General features: G+C 32.9%; 1 protein-coding gene across 1 annotated transcript; it reads left to right on the top strand.

Moving 5' to 3' along the window:
* Positions 1-12,865: 12,865 nt before the first annotated feature.
* On the top strand, positions 12,866-15,486 carry LOC132609929 (uncharacterized). Its single transcript, XM_060324141.1, has 2 exons — positions 12,866-13,436; positions 14,974-15,486. The coding sequence occupies exons 1-2, from the start codon at positions 12,899-12,901 to the stop codon at positions 15,246-15,248; spliced, it is 813 nt and encodes a 270-aa protein (XP_060180124.1). The 5' UTR covers positions 12,866-12,898; the 3' UTR covers positions 15,249-15,486.
* Positions 15,487-21,574: the final 6,088 nt, after the last annotated feature.

Here is a 21,574-nt window from a genome sequence, read left to right on the forward strand (position 1 = left end):
CCCTGCTTTCGTATGTCATAAATATATAGTGGCTGAATTGTGTATACATGAAATATACTTTAAATATACATATTATATATCATCTACTGATCTACTTTGAGTTTATATTTTTTTTTTTTACATATTTTTATCATATTCATTGAGTGTATACTAATCTTTTCCCCTTTTATCTTTTGCATAACCATCGCATACGAGTCCGAGGGACTCGTTATTTCTCCGCATTCAATGTTGGGCCAAAGCCCAACGGGATATTCTCACCGAGTCAACCCCCATCAGCTGTGCAAAATTTCTGGGCCAAGGCCCATAAAGCGGCAACAGTTCGTAGCAGCCCATTGATTATTATTGGGCCAAAGTCCAACAGCAGGCCCGATTGCAGCAGTCCAAAGAATGGACTGAACCCATTCAATTTGATTTATTTCCTCTATTTTTATTCCTTTAAGCATTTAATTTGTATTGCATGACTAACATCTTGTTTTGTTAATTTAGATGAATCCTAATGAATTAGTAGGTTTAGTTTTAGAAACGGGTAGTTGGTTTAAGGAAGACTAACAATTAATTCCATAAGTTTATTTCTCTTCTTTTTATGTTAAAATTATTTATAATGTCTAATATTTATTTTATTGGGAATAACGGATTTGCAAAATGGCATGACTATATATTAAGTAAAGAGGACCATAGTTTATTCTTATTATCATATACATTTTAAAATGTCACTAATACACGAGTATAAACTCAAGGATATTTTATAAATAACTCTTCAAGTTTGGAGTCAATCGTGTATTTTCAGTTATGCGTAGCTAATGAGAAAACGGTAAAAAGATAAAGAAACTCGTATTAGCTATTTTTGTGTATACTCTTAAAATCATAAAAAGGGGTCAATTAATGTATGTTTAAACCTATTTCATATAGCATTATTATATTTCTTTTTTTTCAAAACCTTAATAATATTTTGTGAATTTTACCTAAAACCCTCTCGTGCGTAAAATATATATATATATATTTTTTAACAAGTTTTATTTCTAAATAGCATCTTATTTTAAAATCTTAGAAATATTTATAAGTTTCATTTAAAATGGCATTTAAATTTCCTTCATACAAATTATTAGCTCTTTTCTCTAAATCTTATTTTAATTAACATGATTTTCTTCTTAAAAACTTTAGCAATATTTTAAAGTCATTTTCTAAAATTTAACCCTACATTTAATTTAATTAATTAACCTAAGTTGGTCGGATAACCGTAAGTTAACGGATTCTAAAGGATGCCTAACCCCTTCCCTTTAGGATGATATAGAGCCCTTACCTAGAATCACACTGGTTAAGCAGATTATTAATTGAGGTTTAGTTTTAACTTTCCCTTAGTTAACATCTAGGTGTCCTAATTCACCGTTAAATAATTAGGTGGCGACTCCTTAAAACAGAATAAACAGGAATCACCAATACGTCATACTCCCTAAATCAACCCGGTTAAAATGGGGTGTGACACCAATGCCTCCGTGTAGGAGAAGAGCTATATCTTGCTAGCAAATTAACAGAAAATGCTATGTCAGGTCTTGTAGCATTAGCAAGATACATAAGTGCACCTATTGCACTATGATATGGTACTTCAGGACCAAATAGCTCTTCGTTTTCTTCCTGAGGTCGGAACGGATCTTTGCTCACTTCAAGTGAGCGAACAACCATAGGAGTACTTAAAGGATGCGCATTGTCCATGTAAAACCGATTTAAAACTTTCTCAGTATAGGCAGATTGATGTATAAAGATCCCTTTTGCGAAATGTTCAATTTGCAGACCAAGACAGAGTTTTGTCTTTCCGAGATCTTTCATCTCAAATTCTTTCTTCAAATATTCAATCGCCTTTTGGAGCTCTTCTGGAGTTCCAATGAGGTTTATGTCATCAACATAAACAACAAGTATAATGAACCCTGATTTTGTTTTCTTAATAAAAAAACATGGACAAATGGCATCATTTATATATCCTTCATTTATCAAGTACTCACTTAGGCGATTATACCACATACGCCCCGATTGTTTTAAATCATATAATGATCTTTGTAATCTGATTGAATACATTTCCCGAGACTTTAAACCAAATGCTTCAGGCATTTTATATCCTTCAGGCATTTTATATCCTTCAGGAATTTTCATATAAATTTCATCAAGTAAGCCACATAGGCCGTGACAGCATCCATCAGTATAAATAATGTGACATCTTCTGTTGTTTGGACTGCTGGCCCAATAAACATTACGTTTACCAAGATGGATCATTTTACTTGGTAATTATTCTACGTCAACATGCTTTAAGAGACATAGAAAATCAAATCCTCACAACCTTATACAATATTGCGCGCTATATTGTATATTGTCGACAAGATATCATGTTGTATCGGTTCGCAATTCGACATAACTTACTGAGATCTCATCACTTCATTATTTTCAGGTACCTGAACCTCGTATAAGGTTTATGAAGTGTTATGTCGTAGCTCTTCAAGAGCACATTGCCTCCTTATTATGATCATTTGCTCCTCCCTTTTTCAAGGATTATTATATTTGGAACCGATTGGTCTACCATGCTCCATGCACGCTGTAGACTTTGTCCTTCAGGGACATTAAGAGCATTTTGCAGATGAAATATGAAATAGTTGGGTCAGCAAATGCTTCCAGCATTTGACTTGAATTATCTGAGGATCATACTGATGATAATTCACAACATATTTCTTAGCTGCTTATTCTCTCCCCCTTATTTTAGTGACATATGTCCCCATTTTCTTTGGGAAAATCCATCATGGTATATCCATTAATCATGTACCGCACCTCAAATGCTAAAAGATGGAAATATCTAGTTCCTGACCCTGAACCAAATATGAGGGGAGAATTTATCAAAATTTATTGATCTGAAGCATACAAGTGCTGTTGTATGCAATATATCATATCTCAGACCAACATCTGAAACTCTGTTCTCATAAGCAGTGGTTTAGCTGTATTATGGAGGCATCCAATGCCAAACCAACTTAGATATAAATCAGCATTATCAAGATGATTGTCTTGATTACATATTCTGAAAATTGTGCTTCCAACTCAATTATTTTGAGCAAGCAACTTTATAAATGTCAAACTGCCAGTTGACAATAAACATACATGTGACTGTCTTAAATAGATGCATCTATTTAAGACATCACATTGCAGGTGAAGGGGCCCACATTCACCTTTTATATTTTTCAGAATTTTAGGGATTCAGTCCCAACATTAGCTGGTGTAATCAACTTATCATGAGAACAAGCAACACAAACAAATTCTTGAAGAATCTTCTAGATCTTCAATATGTTTTTTAATACTCAATTAGCACATCAGATTTAAATCAGGACGATCAAAATGGTCTTGTCAACTGATAAAATTATCTGTACCCGTAAACTTCAAGTTTACTATGACGAGTGCTATTTTTTTTAATAAACTTCTGGTTTACTATTGCATGAAATTTTATGTCAAAACTTCTGGTTTATTGTGACATGCGATCTCATCATGCTCGGGTAACGCTTTACACGCGTGTCCCTACCCGTAATAAGTTGGAGATATTCAATCTTCCAATCATCTGTAGTCTCAATATGATGATCATTTTTCTCGCTAGTAAACTTCAGGTTTACTAGAATTTATTTTCCGATCGAAATAATTATGATCTGAGATGAATGGTACTATCATATATAAGCTCTTCGAGAGACATCAATTTGTTTACCATAATCATATATTATTTCGACACTGCTAGTGTCATGATACTTGTAAATAAATAATTAGCTCTTCTGGAGCCTTTGATCATTAATTTCTATTATCAAATATTTCTTAAATACTTCTGGTACCATGAAAGTAAATTTCGACACTACTGGTGTCACGAAATAAACATTGAATTCTAGACTTCAATATTTCAAACATCTCCTTCGGGGAGATTCATCATTAACTGAGTATTTTGTATCTAAGCTCAAACACATAATAATCAAATCCTTCATAAATAAATACATTAATTGTTATTTCCTTCAAGGAAATCAATAACAACTAACCATAATATATTAATGTGGTTATAGGAGAAAACATTCTACTCTACTTCCTTTTGCCTTAGAAATATGTTTCGACGTACGACAGGTACATGTAGCAATGTCTGAATTTCATACCACCAGAATATAACATCTACATTCCTTGTATTTTATCCCTCCAGGAGATAAGTTGTGGTATTTGTTCATTCACTTCGGGGAATGAAACCTGATTATTTAAATGTGCTTGAAATACGACGCTCATCAATAGCTCGTTATTTTGCTCAAACACAAGAAAATATTGCTTCAAAGTATTTCTCAGATATTTTGGTAATTCTTTCTGCTTCAGGAGTAAAGTTTCAGAGTTTTACTGCTTCGGGAGTAAAGTTTCAAGTTTTACCACTTCGGGAGTAAAATTTAAAGGTTGACTAATTCAGGAGTAAATTTCTGAATTCTACTACTTCGGGAGTAGATTTCAGAGTTGTTTCAGGAGTAGAATTAAAAACCTTACTACTTCAGGAGTAAAATACATAGGCTTACTACTTCTAGAGTAGAATTCAAAGTTTGCTACTCGTGGAGCAAAATTATGAGTTTAGTACTTCGGGAGAAAAGCATATAATATTAAGAATATTTCTTCTCAATTATTCTATCTCTTCTGGAGATGAATCATGATATTTTCACAATCAAATGCACGTTTATATTTATAGGCTTTACTACATATTATCACATTCACTTCAGAGAATGGATCTGTATTTGCAACATTTATCAAAAGTTTTCATTTTTCAGGAATAAAACATAATTATCTGAACGTGCCTTAAGCATATCAAATCGTGATAGCTTATAACCTCTTTTAAGATATTGCTACTTCAGGAGCAAATCGAGGTATACATATAATGTGGAGAAATTTTCTCTAACACATCTTCAATCATAAACACAATAAGCCCGTAAAAATATTACCACTTCTGATGTTCACGGATATAAACTCATTTAATCAATTCATATTTGCGAACTAACCTTCCAGTAGAATATTGGCATAAGGCCTTCAGCAACTTCGAGGCTTTCAAAGTATTTGCTCAAGATGGTTGAGGCTCGTGCTGATAACGTATTATAAAATAAAACTATCCAGTAAATACACAGAAGAAATATGTAGAGAGAATATGTAGAGAGATATCAGATTATATTCCTTCTGCTCTTTCAACATTGCATCTGTGCATCCTATTTATATGAGCAACAGGACATGGGATATTTTGAGATATTTTGGGATATTTTGGGATATTTATAACTTAATGGATATCCACTACTTGAGATATTTATAACACTTTACAATTTTTCCCTTTTACAAAAACCAAAAACTGAAACAGCCAAGTATGTATTGTTCTTCAAAGAAAGTTAATACTTTTTCTTAAACTGGAATTTTCGAAAATCTGGAAAACTGGAAACAGTTCGGACAACTTTGAGACGAAATTTGTAACCTTACTTCTTTCACTTAAAGGTTTACAAAGGTTTTAACTTGATTTTAGAACCACAAGCATTGTGGAAATGGACTTCAAACTGCTCAAAGTAACTTAAAGATTTTCAAAATATTTTTGGGTCAAACCTATCTTAAGTTAAACAAATAAAGGGAAATACATTTGGACTTTAGTTTGAGGAAAGGTTTAAAATAGAGCATGGACGGTTTAAAATAGAGTGTGGTCGACCTTCAAAGCAATCGGAATGGGTAAATAACTTGTAAATTAGAAAGAGACATTTTATATATACTTGTATAAACACCATGGCATTTTTACAAAAGGGATATACTCAAAGCTTTCCATAAAAACTTCCAAGGATAAAAGACATGACATTTGGATCAAGTTTATGTTGAAATCTACTCAAGAGAAGTCTTGGGTAGATTTTGCTCCGAAAATGAAGTGACTTTTGGACCTTATACTCACTTTAACTTGTTTAAAATAAACATACCAAAATAATTTTTAATATCGTTAAACTACTTGATTAATTATATTTGGTATATGTCTAAGATTTAGTCAAAAAGAATTTTCTAAATGCCAATTCCTTTGAATATTAGTAGTAGTACAAACTACAAGACCCGAGAAAAATTAGCGGGCAATTCAATTAGCGCCACGTGGCCATAACGACCTGCCCGTTGCCCATTAGCCTCTCTTTCTACTCTACCAAAACTGCCCGTTACCACACACTATATATATAGGAAATTCAATCCATTTTGTTTCAACAATTTTGACTTTTCAGCATGGCAAAACTCTCTATTGCCTTGCTGTTTCAATGATTATTCATAAAAAGAATCACTTTAAGCTGCTTAAAATCAACCATTAAAACAATTCTTAATATCGTTATAACTCTCAACTAAATTATAAGTAGTATCGTGTATGGTACAAGATTCGGTCAAAAGTAATTTTCTAAATGCCAATTCCCTTTGAACATTCCTTCCTTCCCATACACTTATTGCTTTTCGAGTTAACTAAATTTTCAAGTTAAACTGAATTAGATTAAAATTAATATATTTGAAATTTACATTAAAAGCATTATAAGTTGTAGTTTTTCTCATATCAATTTGGTGAAGAAATAATTTTAAGATATTTGATCAAAATTCATGCAGTTTTAAAGTTAAACTGAATTAGATTAAAAATTTATATATTTAAAAACTACATTTAAAATATTTTAAGTTGTTATTTTTCTCATATCAATTTGATGAAAAATAATTTTAAAATATTTTATCAAAATTTGTGCAATTTAAATATCAACAAGTAAAAAATATTACATAAATTGAAATGGAGGAAATCTTTGTGTACAAAATACTAGTATTCCCTCCCTTCCAAAAAATTTATCTTCCTTTACTTTTTAATCTGTCTAAAAAAAATTGACACATTTATATCTATTTAGAATCATAATTAAAAATTGAATAAACAATTGTTCTATAATAAATACTATGTCCAAACACATGATTAATAGTATATATCCCAACAGAAGTGTGTGATCATCTCATCTAAAAGTTTACACTATTAGAACACACTTTTATTTTTTCAATTACATTTTCAACATAAATAGAGTACTCCATTATCTCAACTAAAACCACTCGTCCGCTTCCTAATAAGTAATAATTAGGAGTTGAACAATTGAAGATTTATCACTACTTTAGCTACTTTAGCGGATTGGCTAGTTACTTGAGATTTTCGGTTATTCCATTTTCACATATGTTAGCAATGTCAAACAATTAAATAAATGACCAAACAAACCATTAAATAAATAATTTCTAAATAAAAGAATAATTCCAACATCAGGATATGCCAAAGAACTCGAGATACGCAGAGACAAGAAATGCAAAGACGGGAGAGAGGGAGGAATGTCATGTAAGGATTTACAATTCTAGATGGTAAAACATAAATAATCTGATATAAATTTTAACATGACTTTAAGATCGTCGTATTGGGTAGGGTGGATGAAATGGAGGCTTGCTTTCGAAGTGCTATGTGACAAGAAGGTGCCACCACAACTTAAGGGCAAGTTCTACAAAGTGGTGGTTAGACCGACTATGTTGTATGAGGCGGAGTGTTGGCCAGCTAAGATATCTCACGTTCAAAAGATGAAAGTTGCCGAGATGAGAATGTTGAGATGGATGTGTGGCCACACCAGGAGTGACAGGATTAGGAATGAGGATATTCGGGACAAGGTGGAGTGGCCTCGGTGGAAGACAAGATGCGAGAAGCGAGATTGAGATGGTTTGGGCATGTGAAGAGGAGAGACACAGATGCCCCAGTGCGGAGGTGTGAGAGGTTGGCCATGGATGGTTTCAGACGAGGTAGGGGTAGGCCGAAGAAGTATTGGGAGAGGTAATTAGACACGACATGGCGCAGTTACAGGTTACCGAGGACATGACCTTAGATAGGAGGGTTTGGAGGACCCAGATTAGGGTAGAAGGTTAGTAGATAGTCTCGTTATACTGTCTTGTTAGTAGTCACATTATCGCAATATAATTTCTTGTGCTCTGATTTCTGCTATTATCTGTTATTTTCTGTGCTTTGATTATCCTATGTTATCTGTGTCGCTTGCGTTATTTCATTTGCATATCACTTTGAATCTCTTAGCCTTATCTGACCTCTTTTTATGCTTTTTTTATTGAGCCGAGGGTCTTTCGGAAACAGCCGTCCTACCTTGGTAGGAGTAAGGTCTGTGTACACTCTACCCTCCCCAGACCCCACGTTGTGGGATTTCACTGGGTTGTTGTTGTCGTTGTTGTTGTTTTAATATCGTGCAATTATATGACTATAACAAGATACCCACAATAAATACTTTAGTAAGAAAATATACTCGAATTACGGCTCACAATAAATACTTTAGTAAGAAAACATACTCGAATCAAAGTGTTTTCTTGATCGATACGAGCGAATTGTTCAATTTTTGTTTTTATTTTTGGGTTATCCACTCCGTGTTAGGTACTTGTCTTGGACCCCAATTAATTCAAATTTGCACCACCACAAAGTTACACTTTAAGAAAGTGTTCCCTACTAAAGATAATTACGTTTGCAGAATTCAAACCCGAAGAATGAAAGAATATTTATCAATTACCATCTCGTCATAACTTGTGATGATCTACACCAAGTTCATCTACGACTTCAAACCAACGCGCACAACTAATAGAGTTCTTATTTTTATCTCTCATTTAGTGCTTATTGTTCTCTCATTTTTTTTTTCTTTTTCTCCCCTCTTCGTTTTACAAGTCAATTAGTTTGGACAATATTTTCCATCCACTTAGGTTAAAAAGTCAACAGTCATAGTCAAGAATTGTGCTTTTTTATTTATTTATCATAGAACTGTCATCGAGGATAAAAAAGAAAAAAGAAAAAAAAACATATACATGCACTACGTAAGTGCGTGCGTCAAGTCAATAATCTCAGTATTTTAACGTAAACTATTACTCAACGAGATTAAGTTTTATGAAAATCTAAGGACAATTTCAAATTTTTGAAAAATACAATGAAATTCATAGTCACGATTCACGACCTATGAGTCTACGACACAAAAATTTGATACTCCCTCCGAATGTAAAAGAGTGTCTACTTAGTTATTTGCGCAGTCCTTAAGAAAGTACTACTTTCCAAAAAAAAAAAGTAATTTGACGAAATTGTTCCTAATTAAATAGATATTGAGATTTGATCATATAACTATTAATAGGAGCAAAAAAATAAGATTAATTTTTTTCTAATTTGATAAGTATACATTCTTTCTATCCTAAAAAAAGCCAAGTGAACTCTCTGCTTGATCCAGAGGGAGTAATAAAATAAATGTTATAATTCAATGATTATTCATAAAAAAAAAAAGGCAGAATAGATCGGGACCCCCCTGAACTTGTCGATTTTTATTCAGTGTACACCTAAACTTTACGTTGGCCTAATTACCCCCTAAACTTGAAAATATGATAGACACGACCCCCCTGGACGCTGACAACCCATGTAGGTGGTCAACACGCGCTGCCACATGGATTTTTTTGTCCATGTGGCATTTTTTAAAGGATAAAATATATATTTTTTGCTTTTTAAGTTCAACAATTATTTGAATCATCTTTTTCGGGTCAAATCTGTAAAAAAGGAACTTGAAAATATTTTGACTATAATTTTTTTATTTGCCTAAAGATAATGATATTCTAATCAAGTTATTTTTATATATTTGGCTACGAAAAGAAGAAATACACAGTAAGAACAAATAATCATTGAATCTAAAAAAGAAATCAAATAAAATATTAACCAAATATTTTATGAATTTGACCCGAAAAAAAATAATGCACAGTTGAAATAAATAGTACTTGCATGAAAAGAAAAATACACAATATTTTTGTAAACAATACACCGTATAAACTTCATTACTTTTGCTAAACCTTATTTTTATTTGAATAAAATAAATAGAATTTCAAGTTGAAACTTTCAACTAAGTTATTTAGATTTGGATCCGAAAAAAGAAAAAAAATACATAGCTGAAATAAATAATCATCATATCGAAAAAGAAAAAAAACACAATTAGGATAAAATATGCAATGTATATTAAGAAAAACCAATAAGAAATACAATTGGATCAAATAAAATCATTATATTGATTATGTGACAATTAATAGTTGAAAAACACCCCATTTGGAAGCTGATTTTTCGATTTTTCACCCTTTCACGTGCCTAAAAGAGAGTGTATTCACGCTCTTTGCCACATTAGCGTCTAGGGGGGTCCAAGCTATCATATTTTCAAGTTGAGGGGGGTAATTAGGCCAACGTAAAGTTTATATGTACAGTAAATAAAAATCGACAAGTTCAGGAGGGTCCTAGACCATTCTGCCTAAAAAAAAACTCACTTTAAATTGCTCAAAATCCATCCGTTACCGACCTGCCCGTTGCCCAGTAGCCTCACCTTCAGTTTTTCTACTCTACACCACCTGCCCAAACTGCCCGTTACCCCACCCTATATATAACCAAATTCGATTCATTTTGTTTCAACAAATTAACTTTTTCACTAGGGCGAAACTCTCCGTTGCCTTTTTATTCCTCTTTTTCACCATCTCACTTGCTCGTACTCCGTTTACTCAACCGGAAAATGACGTCACATACCTCAAGCTTACTTCTGAAAATGACTGATAGTAAGTAAAAAGTATTATAGGTCACAGTCATTAACAATTCAAAATATTTAAAACATACATGAAAAAATTACTGTCAAATAGGGGTGGGCGTTCGGGCTATCAGATTGGATATGAAATTTTTGGTTTGGATATTCGATTTTCGGATTGAAGAAATTACAATCAAAATCCAATCCAAATAAGTTCGGATTGGATTGGATATTTTAAGTTCGGTTTCGGATTATTCGGTTTGGATATTTCGGATTTTCGAATTTGACTCTTGAGACTTGAGACAAACTTATTAGGAACGAAATTCATGTGTTAGTTCCACATAGGTAAATCTAAATCTTAATTGCTAAGTAAAAAAGTCTTCCAGTTCAAATTAGGATTAACAAATCCAAGTCTTGTCCAACATAGTAAATCCATACCAAATAATAGCATTTTGAAAAAGTGGAAATGAACAAAATAAAATCTAAATAGTCATCTGGAAAAATAACAAAGAACTTTGACACTAACGTGAGAATTTTGAGACTTGAGAAGTAAGAAAACCCTATATTATATTTTATTTAGTAAGGAATTGTATTTTGGACTTAATTTTTTATGGGTAGGGCCTTAGGTACTAATCTATTGGATCTTTAGAAACTAAACTTATTAGTATTGGGCATATATGATATAGGTAGGGCTAGATATAAGGTATACAAATTTTGAATTTTCGGATATCCAAAAATCTGTAGTACTAAATCCATATCCAATCCGAAATTCATAAATTTTAAAAATAAAATCCGAAGTCCAATCCATAATCCAAATATCCAAACCAAATATTTAAAAAGTTCGTATTTAGGTTTGGATTTCGGGTTGGCCCAAACTGTGCCCACCCCTACTGTCAAAGAAAGATTCGTTTGAATCTTAAAATTCGAAAGGTGCCACGTAAATTAGAACGGAGGGATATGTTTTATGAAATGTAAGAGCATTTTCAAATATTAGAAAGCCACAATCACAAAAATAAAATAAAATAAACAAATGTTATAATTCAATGATTATTCCTAAAAAAGACTCACTTTAACTTGTTTAAAATAAACATACCAAAATAATTTTTAATATCGTTAAACTACTTGATTAATTATATTTGGTATATGTCTAAGATTTAGTCAAAAAGAATGTTCTAAATGCCAATTCCTTTGAATAGTAGTAGTAGTACAAACTACAAGACCCGAGAAAAATTAGCGGGCAATTCAATTAGCGCCACGTGGCCATAACCGACCTGCCCGTTGCCCATGAGCCTCTCTTTCTACTCTACCCAAACTGCCCGTTACCACACACTATATATATAGGAAATTCAATCCATTTTTGTTTCAACAATTTTGACTTTTCAGCATGGCAAAACTCTCTATTGCCTTGCTGTTTCAATGATTATTCATAAAAAGAATCACTTTAAGCTGCTTAAAATCAACCATTAAAACAATTCTTAATATCGTTATAACTCTCAACTAAATTATAAGTAGTATCGTGTATGGTACAAGATTCGGTCAAAAGTAATTTTCTAAATGCCAATTCCCTTTGAACATTCCTTCCTTCCCATACACTTATTGCTTTTTGAGTTAACTAAATTTTCAAGTTAAACTAAATTAGATTAAAATTAATATATTTGAAATTTACATTAAAAACATTATAAGTTGTAATTTTTCTCATATCAATTTGGTGAAGAAATAATTTTAAGATATTTGATCAAAATTCATTCAGTTTTAAAGTTAAACTGAATTAGATTAAAAATTTATATATTTAAAAACTACATTTAAAATATTTTAAGTTGTTATTTTTCTCATATCAATTTGGTGAAAAATAATTTTAAAATATTTTATCAAAATTTGTGCAATTTAAATATCAACAAGTAAAAAATATTACATAAATTGAAATGGAGGAAATCTTTGTGTACAAAATACTAGTATTCCCTCCCTTCCAAAAAAATTATCTTCCTTTACTTTTTAATCTGTCTCAAAAAAATTGACACATTTATATCTATTTAGAAACAATACTTATTCTGGATCACATATTTTAAAAATCTTCTTTTATTTTTTAAATTCTATGCTAAATTAAACTAAGATAATTGTTTTTGAAACGGAGAGAGTACAAATTAAAGACCCGAGAAAATTAGTGTGTAATTCAATTCCATCCACAACACTTGCCCGTTACCCCATTAGCCTACCCGAACTGCCCGTTACCCCATCATATATATACAAAATTCAATTCATTTCATTTCAACAAATTAACTTTTTTCACTATGGCTAAACTCTCCGTTATCATTCTATTCCTCTTTTTCACCCTCTCACTTGCTCGTACTCCGTTGACTGAACCGGAAAATGACGTCACTCACCTCAAGCTCCCCTCGGAAAATGACGTCATCCGCACCAAACATCACGTGCCGTTAACCTTAGTTAGATTCCGTCCGATCAACCGTCATTTCCGTCTGCAATCAAATTTACCGTTCCGCCTATGTCGTCACCACCGGAATCCGGTATTTAAACATCAGATCCCTTACGGTAATAATAATAATGATATGATACTTTCGGCGAAGAAAAATAACATTGACTTTGATAAGTTTGTGTACCGTATCGGCGTGCAACAGATTCCATCAGATCGGTTCAATTTCCATCACCACTACGATGATCACAAAGAGAAGAAGATTTGGAAGTTTCTAGAAGATCGTGAGATGTTACGGAAAATGAAATCGAAGGATCAATCACCTCACCACCACCACCACAACCACGATGACAATGAAGAAGAAGACGATGATCGCGAACAGAAGCGCGAAGATCAAGGTAATTTTGGTGAAATTAAAGTGAAAAAGTGAAAATTAAAGGAGAAAGGTAGAAAATATGAATGAAAAGTTTGTCTCATGTAAATTTTATAGTATTAATAATAAGGCACATAATAAACAAAGTAGAAGACTGCTGCTATAGCTAAAATTAAATTGAAAAATGAACATCAAGGAGAAAGGTAGAAAATATGGATGAAAAGTTTGTCTCATGTAAATTTTATAGTATTAATCATAAGGCGCATAATAAACAAAGTAGGAGATTTCCTGCTACAACTAAATGTGTTAGACTCATACTGAAACTAAGAAACTGTATATTCTACTAAATCAATTATAAGACTCCTAATATAAATCAAATAAGACAATGATCGTGAAGATCAAGGTAATTTTGGTGAAATTAAATTGAAAAAATGAAAATCAAAGGAGAAAAGTAGAAAATAGGGAGAAGGGCTAAAAATGATGGGGATTTTGTTAAGACAGGGGTATATTTGAAACTTTAGTGATGGGAGGGGTATTTTTGACTCAAATTTATAACGGAGGATATTTTTAACTCTTTTACCAAAGTAGAGGGGTAATTTTGACCATTATGGATGAAAAATTGTCTCATATAAATTTTAGTCCCTTGGTCCCAATTGAAGTGTCTTAATTTGACTAGGCATGTAGTTTAAGAAATAAAGAGAGGGCTTTTAATCTTGTGATTTAAAAGTTTAAAGATGTGTATAATGTATTAAAATGTCTTTTCAATCTTGTGGTTATGAACTTGGTGTGTAGAATGTTTGAATTGTCAACTTACTAAATATAGAAAGAGACATTCTTTTTTTGACAGACGGAAGTATTAATCATAAGGCACATAATAAACAAAGCAGTAGACTCCTGCTACAACTAAATGTGTTAGACTCATGTGGAAACTAAGAAACTGAATATTCTGCTAAATCAACTATAAGACTCTTCCTATAACTAAATAACTAAGTAAGCGTTTGGCCATAGAAATCAACTATTTTTCACTTTATTTTGAATTTTCTTAGGATGGAGCTGTGTTTGGTTATAGTTTTTTGCAAATAATATTTGGTTGTTTGGATGTACTGAAAGTGAAAACAATGTTTGGCCGTAGAAATCAGCTATTTTTCACTTTCTTTGGGATTTTTTAAGATGGAGTTTTATTTGGTTATAGCTTTTTGCGAATAATATTTTTTGTTTGGATGTACAGAAGGTGAAAGAAAGTGAAAACAAAGTTTTAGGTGTTTTCCAAATTCCAAATACAACTTGAAGTTGTATTTGGATTTTCCATGGCCACACGCTGATTTTTAAATGAAGTGAAATTTTTTTCGAAGTTTCCACGAACCGAGGAAGATCTCGAAGTTTCTACGTTTGATAAAATTAAATTGAAAAATGAAAAGAAAATTGTGCAAAGGCTTTTAATTCTGAGAAATGTGCTAGTCCTAATTTTAATTTACCAGCTACTTGTTTCATGACTTTTATTTGAGCTATCACTATGAGTCAGACTCAATAGAATTTGATCAATCCTATTTTATGTTGTTAAGGTGGAGAACTGAACCAAGAATTCTCTTTAAATCAATTCCATGCTCATCATGTTGATGATGATGAGGCTGACAAAAGATCAAAGCTTTATGCGAAGCGCTATGGTGAAGATCATTATAGCTTCGATAGAATGAAATTAAGGAAGCGTTTTCATTATAACAATGGTGAAGCAGAGGAAGAAAAAGCTAGGGAAGCGAATAAGTGGCATAAGAAGGAAGAGAAGAAAGGTGGATTCATGAGAAGTGTTCGTAAGTTCCTGCATAACTACTTTGATTGAAGCGTATATGCTAACGTTTTGTATAATGTATAATAGAACTATATAAGTATTTATATGTGTGTTATTTTGGTTTGTTTTGATGTTGTTTGTAAATAACTTTGCATCCATGTGGGATGTAGTAAGAACTAGAAAGTATACTAATTATTACTATATGAATACGTTTTGGGAATATGTTGCCATATGATTGTACTAGACATTTGTAAGTCTTGGCTTATATATACAGAAAAACTTTGTTTAATGCTGGAATAGAAAGTTCCTGATTTTTGGATAGCAAAGGTAGTTTTTATGCTTGGATTGACATTCGATTAGATCAACTGTTGTTTCTTTCAATCTGGTGTTAGTTGTATAACTGGTGCTATTGAATCTGATTTTCTAGAGAAAAGCAATGAACTTGTTGATGCATTGAATATCGCGCTCTGGGTGGCTCTTTGGGAAGGAAGGAGAGAGAGATAGATAGAGAGAGAGAGAGAGTAGGGCAAAAGGATTGATTTTGCTGCTTGCTTAGCCCCACCTTGATTCATCTAGTTTTTGGCTAAACTACGGATAAGAAATGGATGTTGGACCTAATTATACTTAAAAAGAAGCTGAGGTAAGACCGAATCCCCATCCCATAAGTCCATGTGGGACAAACTCAATACCCCCCACGCCCAACCCTAATTAAAGGGTGAACAACATAATATGGGGCTCAATATTGACTAAACCATATGCTGGAATGTGTGTCTGACACTGATATTATATTAAGAATTGAACCTTCTAAAGTTAACTCATGAACTGAGCATGGTTCCCGATCATATAACGAGACCAAATTTCGTAAAAACTTGTATCACATGTTTACATTAAATCAATGGATAAATAACATATGTTTGAATATACAAAACTATTTATTAATCATGGTGAATTAACGTATATTTTCACATTATTAAATCACTTAATTACAGTAAGTTGAATTGATCATGGTGTAAGCACCTAGTGTGGTTTACCAACCAAATTTTGCTTATGAGAAATGCTCCTGACCATATAAGAAAGTAGAGCATGCACCAGCTTGGTGGGTGCTACAAGGCCAGCCTGATTTGAATTGCAGCTCCTTTTAACATTAATGCCTATTTGGAACGGATTGGATGATCGGGCTGAGGGCTGCCCCCTCTTCCCCTCACTCTCCTTTTCCTAATATGAAGAGCATTTCCATTGAGAGTTTTGTGGTCCTAGGGTGACATGAAGATAGTCATTGGAGAGACAAATCCCAGAGAAAGGGGCAGTCCACAATGTATAAAAACTGGGCTGCAAAACTTTTTCATCCAAACAAAGGCCTTAATTTTGATACGATTGAAGTTTATGGATCCTGCGACGACCTCAAGTTAATATAACAATATGGGTTCACAATCAAATATTTACAAACATACTATGAATTCATCAACACATATACATAGTTTGGGTAAAATTATTGGATTCACGTAAACTCACATATGACATGTTAGATGTGCGCATGATTACTATTACTACACTCTGTGCAATGTGCATGCTAGGATCTAGCGAATAGCCCATATGAGTGGACCAGCTTGCTGCTAAAGTCCAGTACAAGGTCTAACTAGACCAGGCCGGAAGGACAGAAAAGTTTAGGTGCTTAACTGTCAGATCTATTTAGCTCCTCTTTCTGTTTGGAAGTTGTCTTTGAGAGTAAACCTGTTGCGTCAAAACATGTTCTTGAATGAGATACTGAAAATAATGCCTATGAGATTTCCAGGTGTGGCTTCTATTGCTTATTATTCTTCTTCATTTCACCAAGTTGTTAGTCAAAGTAGAGGAGATTTTGCAACTATTACATCTAAATAATGCACAACATGCAAGATTTTCCTTGAAGTTGCAACGTGTTGTTTATTTTAAGCTTTTATATTGGACTTATACAACACTTCAAGAACACATTCAATAGGTAAAAGGGTGAGGAAATTTATAAGCAACAGCACATTATCATGCTAAAAGACTAAATCTCCTTACATACTCTGCCAAAGAAACTAGAATTCCAAGAAGCTAAGGTCGAATAAAATACTTTGACTACATCCACTACTCCTCTATACACATATATTTGTCAAAAACCAAGCCTACGTTGAAGAGGTGGATTCAGAATTTGAATTTGAAGTTTATGGGTTCTTACCACGACTTCAAGTTAATATATAAAACGATAAGGTGATTCACCGTCAAATATTTATAGATCTTTAGGGAATTTTTATACGTATATAGAAAGTTCGGGTAAAACTTGCAACCGAAACTGTCCATCCGCCCTGCCTAAGGTATGTATTGTCCCAGTTGATCCAATGGACAAACGGAGTTGTCTTTGGGCCAAGGCACATTGGCCCAAAAGCATGTTTGTCATGTAAACTTATGTGTTGTCAGTATAACATTTTACTTTTCTCTCATTGTCTGATCTGAAATTTGTTTAACATTTCATATATATCCTTTTTTCAAAAGCTTGTCAGCTTCGAAGTTTGTCAGTTTTGCATCTACCAAGAAGAACTGGTTAAGTTGATCACATTTGTGCATGTAGTGTAGATGAAGCTAGACAAATAATTGGCATATTCAAAGTAACATTATCAAACAGTGATAAGTCTACGAAATAAGTATGGCCCAAAGAGTTCTTAATGGTGCTGTTATATTATAAGTCCGACAAGCTCTATTGAGGCATCACCATCATCTACTTTGCACTTGGTGGATCGCATTGATCCACAACAGGAATTGGGACCGCTTCTTTCTTTGGATTTCTTCACTCTTAGTAAGAGAATACACATAGGTCTTTTTTCTTTGGATTTCTTCACTATTAGTCAGAGAAATACCACGGGACTGCTCCGTCCCACCAGTGTATTCATCGGGAAGCTCTATCAACCCAAACTAGGACAGATGAAATGAAATCACCTACTAATATCTTTTTTACTTCCGATGGGATTTGAACTTGATAGGTCTTTTCTTCTCAGAACAAAAGTTGTGCATCTCCAAAAAGAAGAAGAGAATGAGTAGGTGAGAATGAAAACAAGAACACAGGACCACCAACACTTCTTAAAGAGCTCTACTTTTCCACATGTGGCTTTTTCAATTCTCATATAGCTTTCTGCATCACATGATCCACCATATGGTAATTCAAGAGATGTGGCATTGTTGTTCTTCACATTTATTTTCCAAGAAAATCTTCATGCCCTAAGAAAATCTTCATGCTTCATATATATATTTCTCCTATATAAGAAGCCATAATTAAGCAGCTTCAGCTGCCTGTCCCATGGTCCCAATTTTGGCATTTTATGTACTGATGCAGGCTCTTTCATTTGTAAGGTGGGGTTATTGAGAGAGTTGTAACTTGCAAGGGACCCACTTTACAATTGCTTATTGGGTACTCAAGTAATTATTAAATTATTTGCTTTTGATTTAATATTTTTTTTAAATCTTTGTTGAGCATTGAAAAAAATATTTTTTAACATATGTAACTTACATTATTAAAGATATTTTTTAACATTTGGAACGAACTGTATTGAATTTATTTTAGCATCTGATAAGTAAATTAAAAAAACTTATTAAAAAGTTCTAATGATTTGACATATTTAAAATTTATCAAATTCATGAAAGTAATAGTATTTAAATTGTTAATAAATTTACACTCATCCTAAAACTCAATAGGCATCAACTTATAGATAAATAGTTAAAGAAAAAAGTAGATTCAAGATGTGAAGGTATATATTGACCATAATTTTAAAGGGTAGGTAATAGATTGATGTTTAAATTTAGAGCTAGATATTAAGACAGTATTTGCTTTGAAATTGAAAAAAAAAAGTATTTATTAAAATTTAGGTGTCAACCGCTTTGTAAATCACCTTATCAACGTCATTAGTAGAAAAAATTGATTGTGCACTATATGGAACAATTTTCAAACAAAGATTAAAATTTAAGAATTACAAAATAACATCTCTTGAACTTGGGCACGTGCATAGCACGGGAATTCTTAACTAGTATATATATAATTTTATTCTATTCGAGTTCCATGTCTCAAGAAAATTCAATATAGATTTACCTAATGTCAGTATCTCAACAAATTCGATATCGATCTAACTAATATTCACTGACAGTATGTGTATAGTCGATCTCAACTAATTTGAGACTGAAACCATTTTGATTAATTAATGATGGTGTAAAGGGATGTGAACTTTCTCCTTATATAAAATATCATTCCTCTCCAAGCAAAAAATAGGGAAATCTACAATATTGTTTAAAAGATGCAAACTTTATTATAATCAAGCAAAATTCCTAATAATTTGAGTACATAAAACTGGGAATGAGCAGCTTAAAATATTCTCTGTTCATCCAGAAAGAAACAAAAGTCAGAAACAAGAGACTGATACTGATAAACTTGACAAATGAAATCATAACTGAATAGCTACACATCTTCAAAATAAAAAATTTACATTTCCCACAACATAAACTGGTCTCACTAAATCTCAAGAAGAGAGTCTAAAAATAACCCCAAATCGCTTTGAGGTAAAAAAAATTAAGTCACGTGGAGAGTAAGCGAGGGCGTCACTACAGTTGAAGTTACGGGTTTGGTAAAATCCAATAGTTTTGGCTCAGATGTAGTAAGCAAAAAGGCCATTGTGGTCACAATCCATAAATTTAAAATTTAAATCCGTCTATGTAAATCGGAATAACTTCTAATTAGCCAGAACCGCCCATATCAACTCAGGATCAAAAGAAGGCATTCTTGCAAGAGTGTTATCTTCGAACTCCATTTCCATCATCGGTTGTTCGAATTGATGTGTGATGCTAGTGATATAGCTGTCATCGTTCTCGGGCCCCACGGGGCAGTAACCAAGAACAGAACAAGGTGAATTCTCACTCTTCAAGAATCCATCTTCACAACTACTTTGTGAAATCACATCACTATGACTCCAACTTTCACTACCAACCAATGAAGAAGAACAAGAAGATGATGAGTCCAACTCCACATTTTTTGCAACTTTTTTCTCACTTTCAACAATTTTCTTGGCACCCTTTTTAGCATTTCCATGGAGAGTTTTGTGGTCTTAGGGTGACGTGAAGATTGACATTGGAGAGACAAATCCCAGATAAAGGGCAGTCCATAATGTACAAAAACTAGGCTGTAAAACTTTTTCATCCAAACAAAAGCCTTAATATTGATAAGATTGAAGTTTATGGGTACTACAACGAGCTCAAGTTAATATTACAATATGGGTTCACAATCAAATATTTATAAATATATTATGAATTCCTTTAACACATATACACAGTTTGGGCAAAAGTACTGGATTCACGTAAACTCACATATGACATGTTAGATCTGCGCATGATTACTATCACTGTGCGCTGTGCAATGCTAAGATTTAGCGAATAGGCCATATGAGTGGACCAGCTTGCTGCTAAAGTCCAGTACAAGGTCTAACTAGACCAGCCCAGAAGGACAGGAAAGTTTATGCGTTGAACTGTCAAATCCATTTTTACTCTTCTTTCTATCAGTCTTGAAAGTTGTCTTCGAGAGTAAACTGCTTTTGCGTGAAAACATGTTGTTGAATCATGTGATACTGAAAATAGTGCCCATGAGATTTCCAGGTGTGGCTTCTATTACTTATTATTCTACTCCATTTCACTAGTTGTTAGTCAAGTAGAGGAGATTTTGCAACTATTACATCTAAGTAATGCACAACATACAAAATTTTCCTTTGCAGTTGCCATATCTTGTTTATTTTAACTTTTATATTGGACTTATACGACACTTCAAGAAGACATTCAATAAGGGAAAAGGGTGAGCAAATTTATAAGCAGCAGTATAGCACTATCATGCTAATTTTGTGGTAAGAAATTTAAAGGCTAAATCTCCTTACATATTCTGCCATGAAACTAGAATTGTCAAGCCTATGATATATATTGTCCTGGTTGATCCAACGCACTCATGGATTTGTCTTTGGGCTATGGCATATTGACCCAAAAGCAAGCCTGGCATGTTATCATGTTAAATTGTGCTTTGGCTTATATAACATTTTACTTCTCTCATTTTCCGGTGTGATTTTTGTTTAACGTTTCATATGTACCTTTTCTATGGAAGCTGTCAACTTAGAAGTCTGTCAGTTCTTCTCCATATATGATATGTCGTCTGCCAAGAAGAGCTGGTTAGGTTGATCAGGTTTGTGCATGTAGTGTAGATGAAGCTAGACAAATAATTGGTATATTCGGAGTAACATTATCAAACAATGACAAGTCTTAAGAAATAAGGATGACCCAAAAGTTCTTTATGTTGCTGTTATATTATAAGTCAGACAAGCTCTACTGAGGCATCCCCA

The sequence above is a fragment of the Lycium barbarum genome, chromosome 9, assembly GCF_019175385.1.
Source record: "Lycium barbarum isolate Lr01 chromosome 9, ASM1917538v2, whole genome shotgun sequence".
Taxonomy (NCBI): domain Eukaryota; kingdom Viridiplantae; phylum Streptophyta; class Magnoliopsida; order Solanales; family Solanaceae; genus Lycium; species Lycium barbarum.

Bases quoted from the DNA above. Each gene is read 5' to 3' on its own strand.
- LOC132609929 (XM_060324141.1), top strand. From the start codon at position 12,899: ATGGCTAAACTCTCCGTTATCATTCTATTCCTCTTTTTCACCCTCTCA. The intron at 13,437-14,973 runs GTAATTTTGGTG...TATGTTGTTAAG, and splicing joins ACAGAAGCGCGAAGATCAAG to GTGGAGAACTGAACCAAGAA.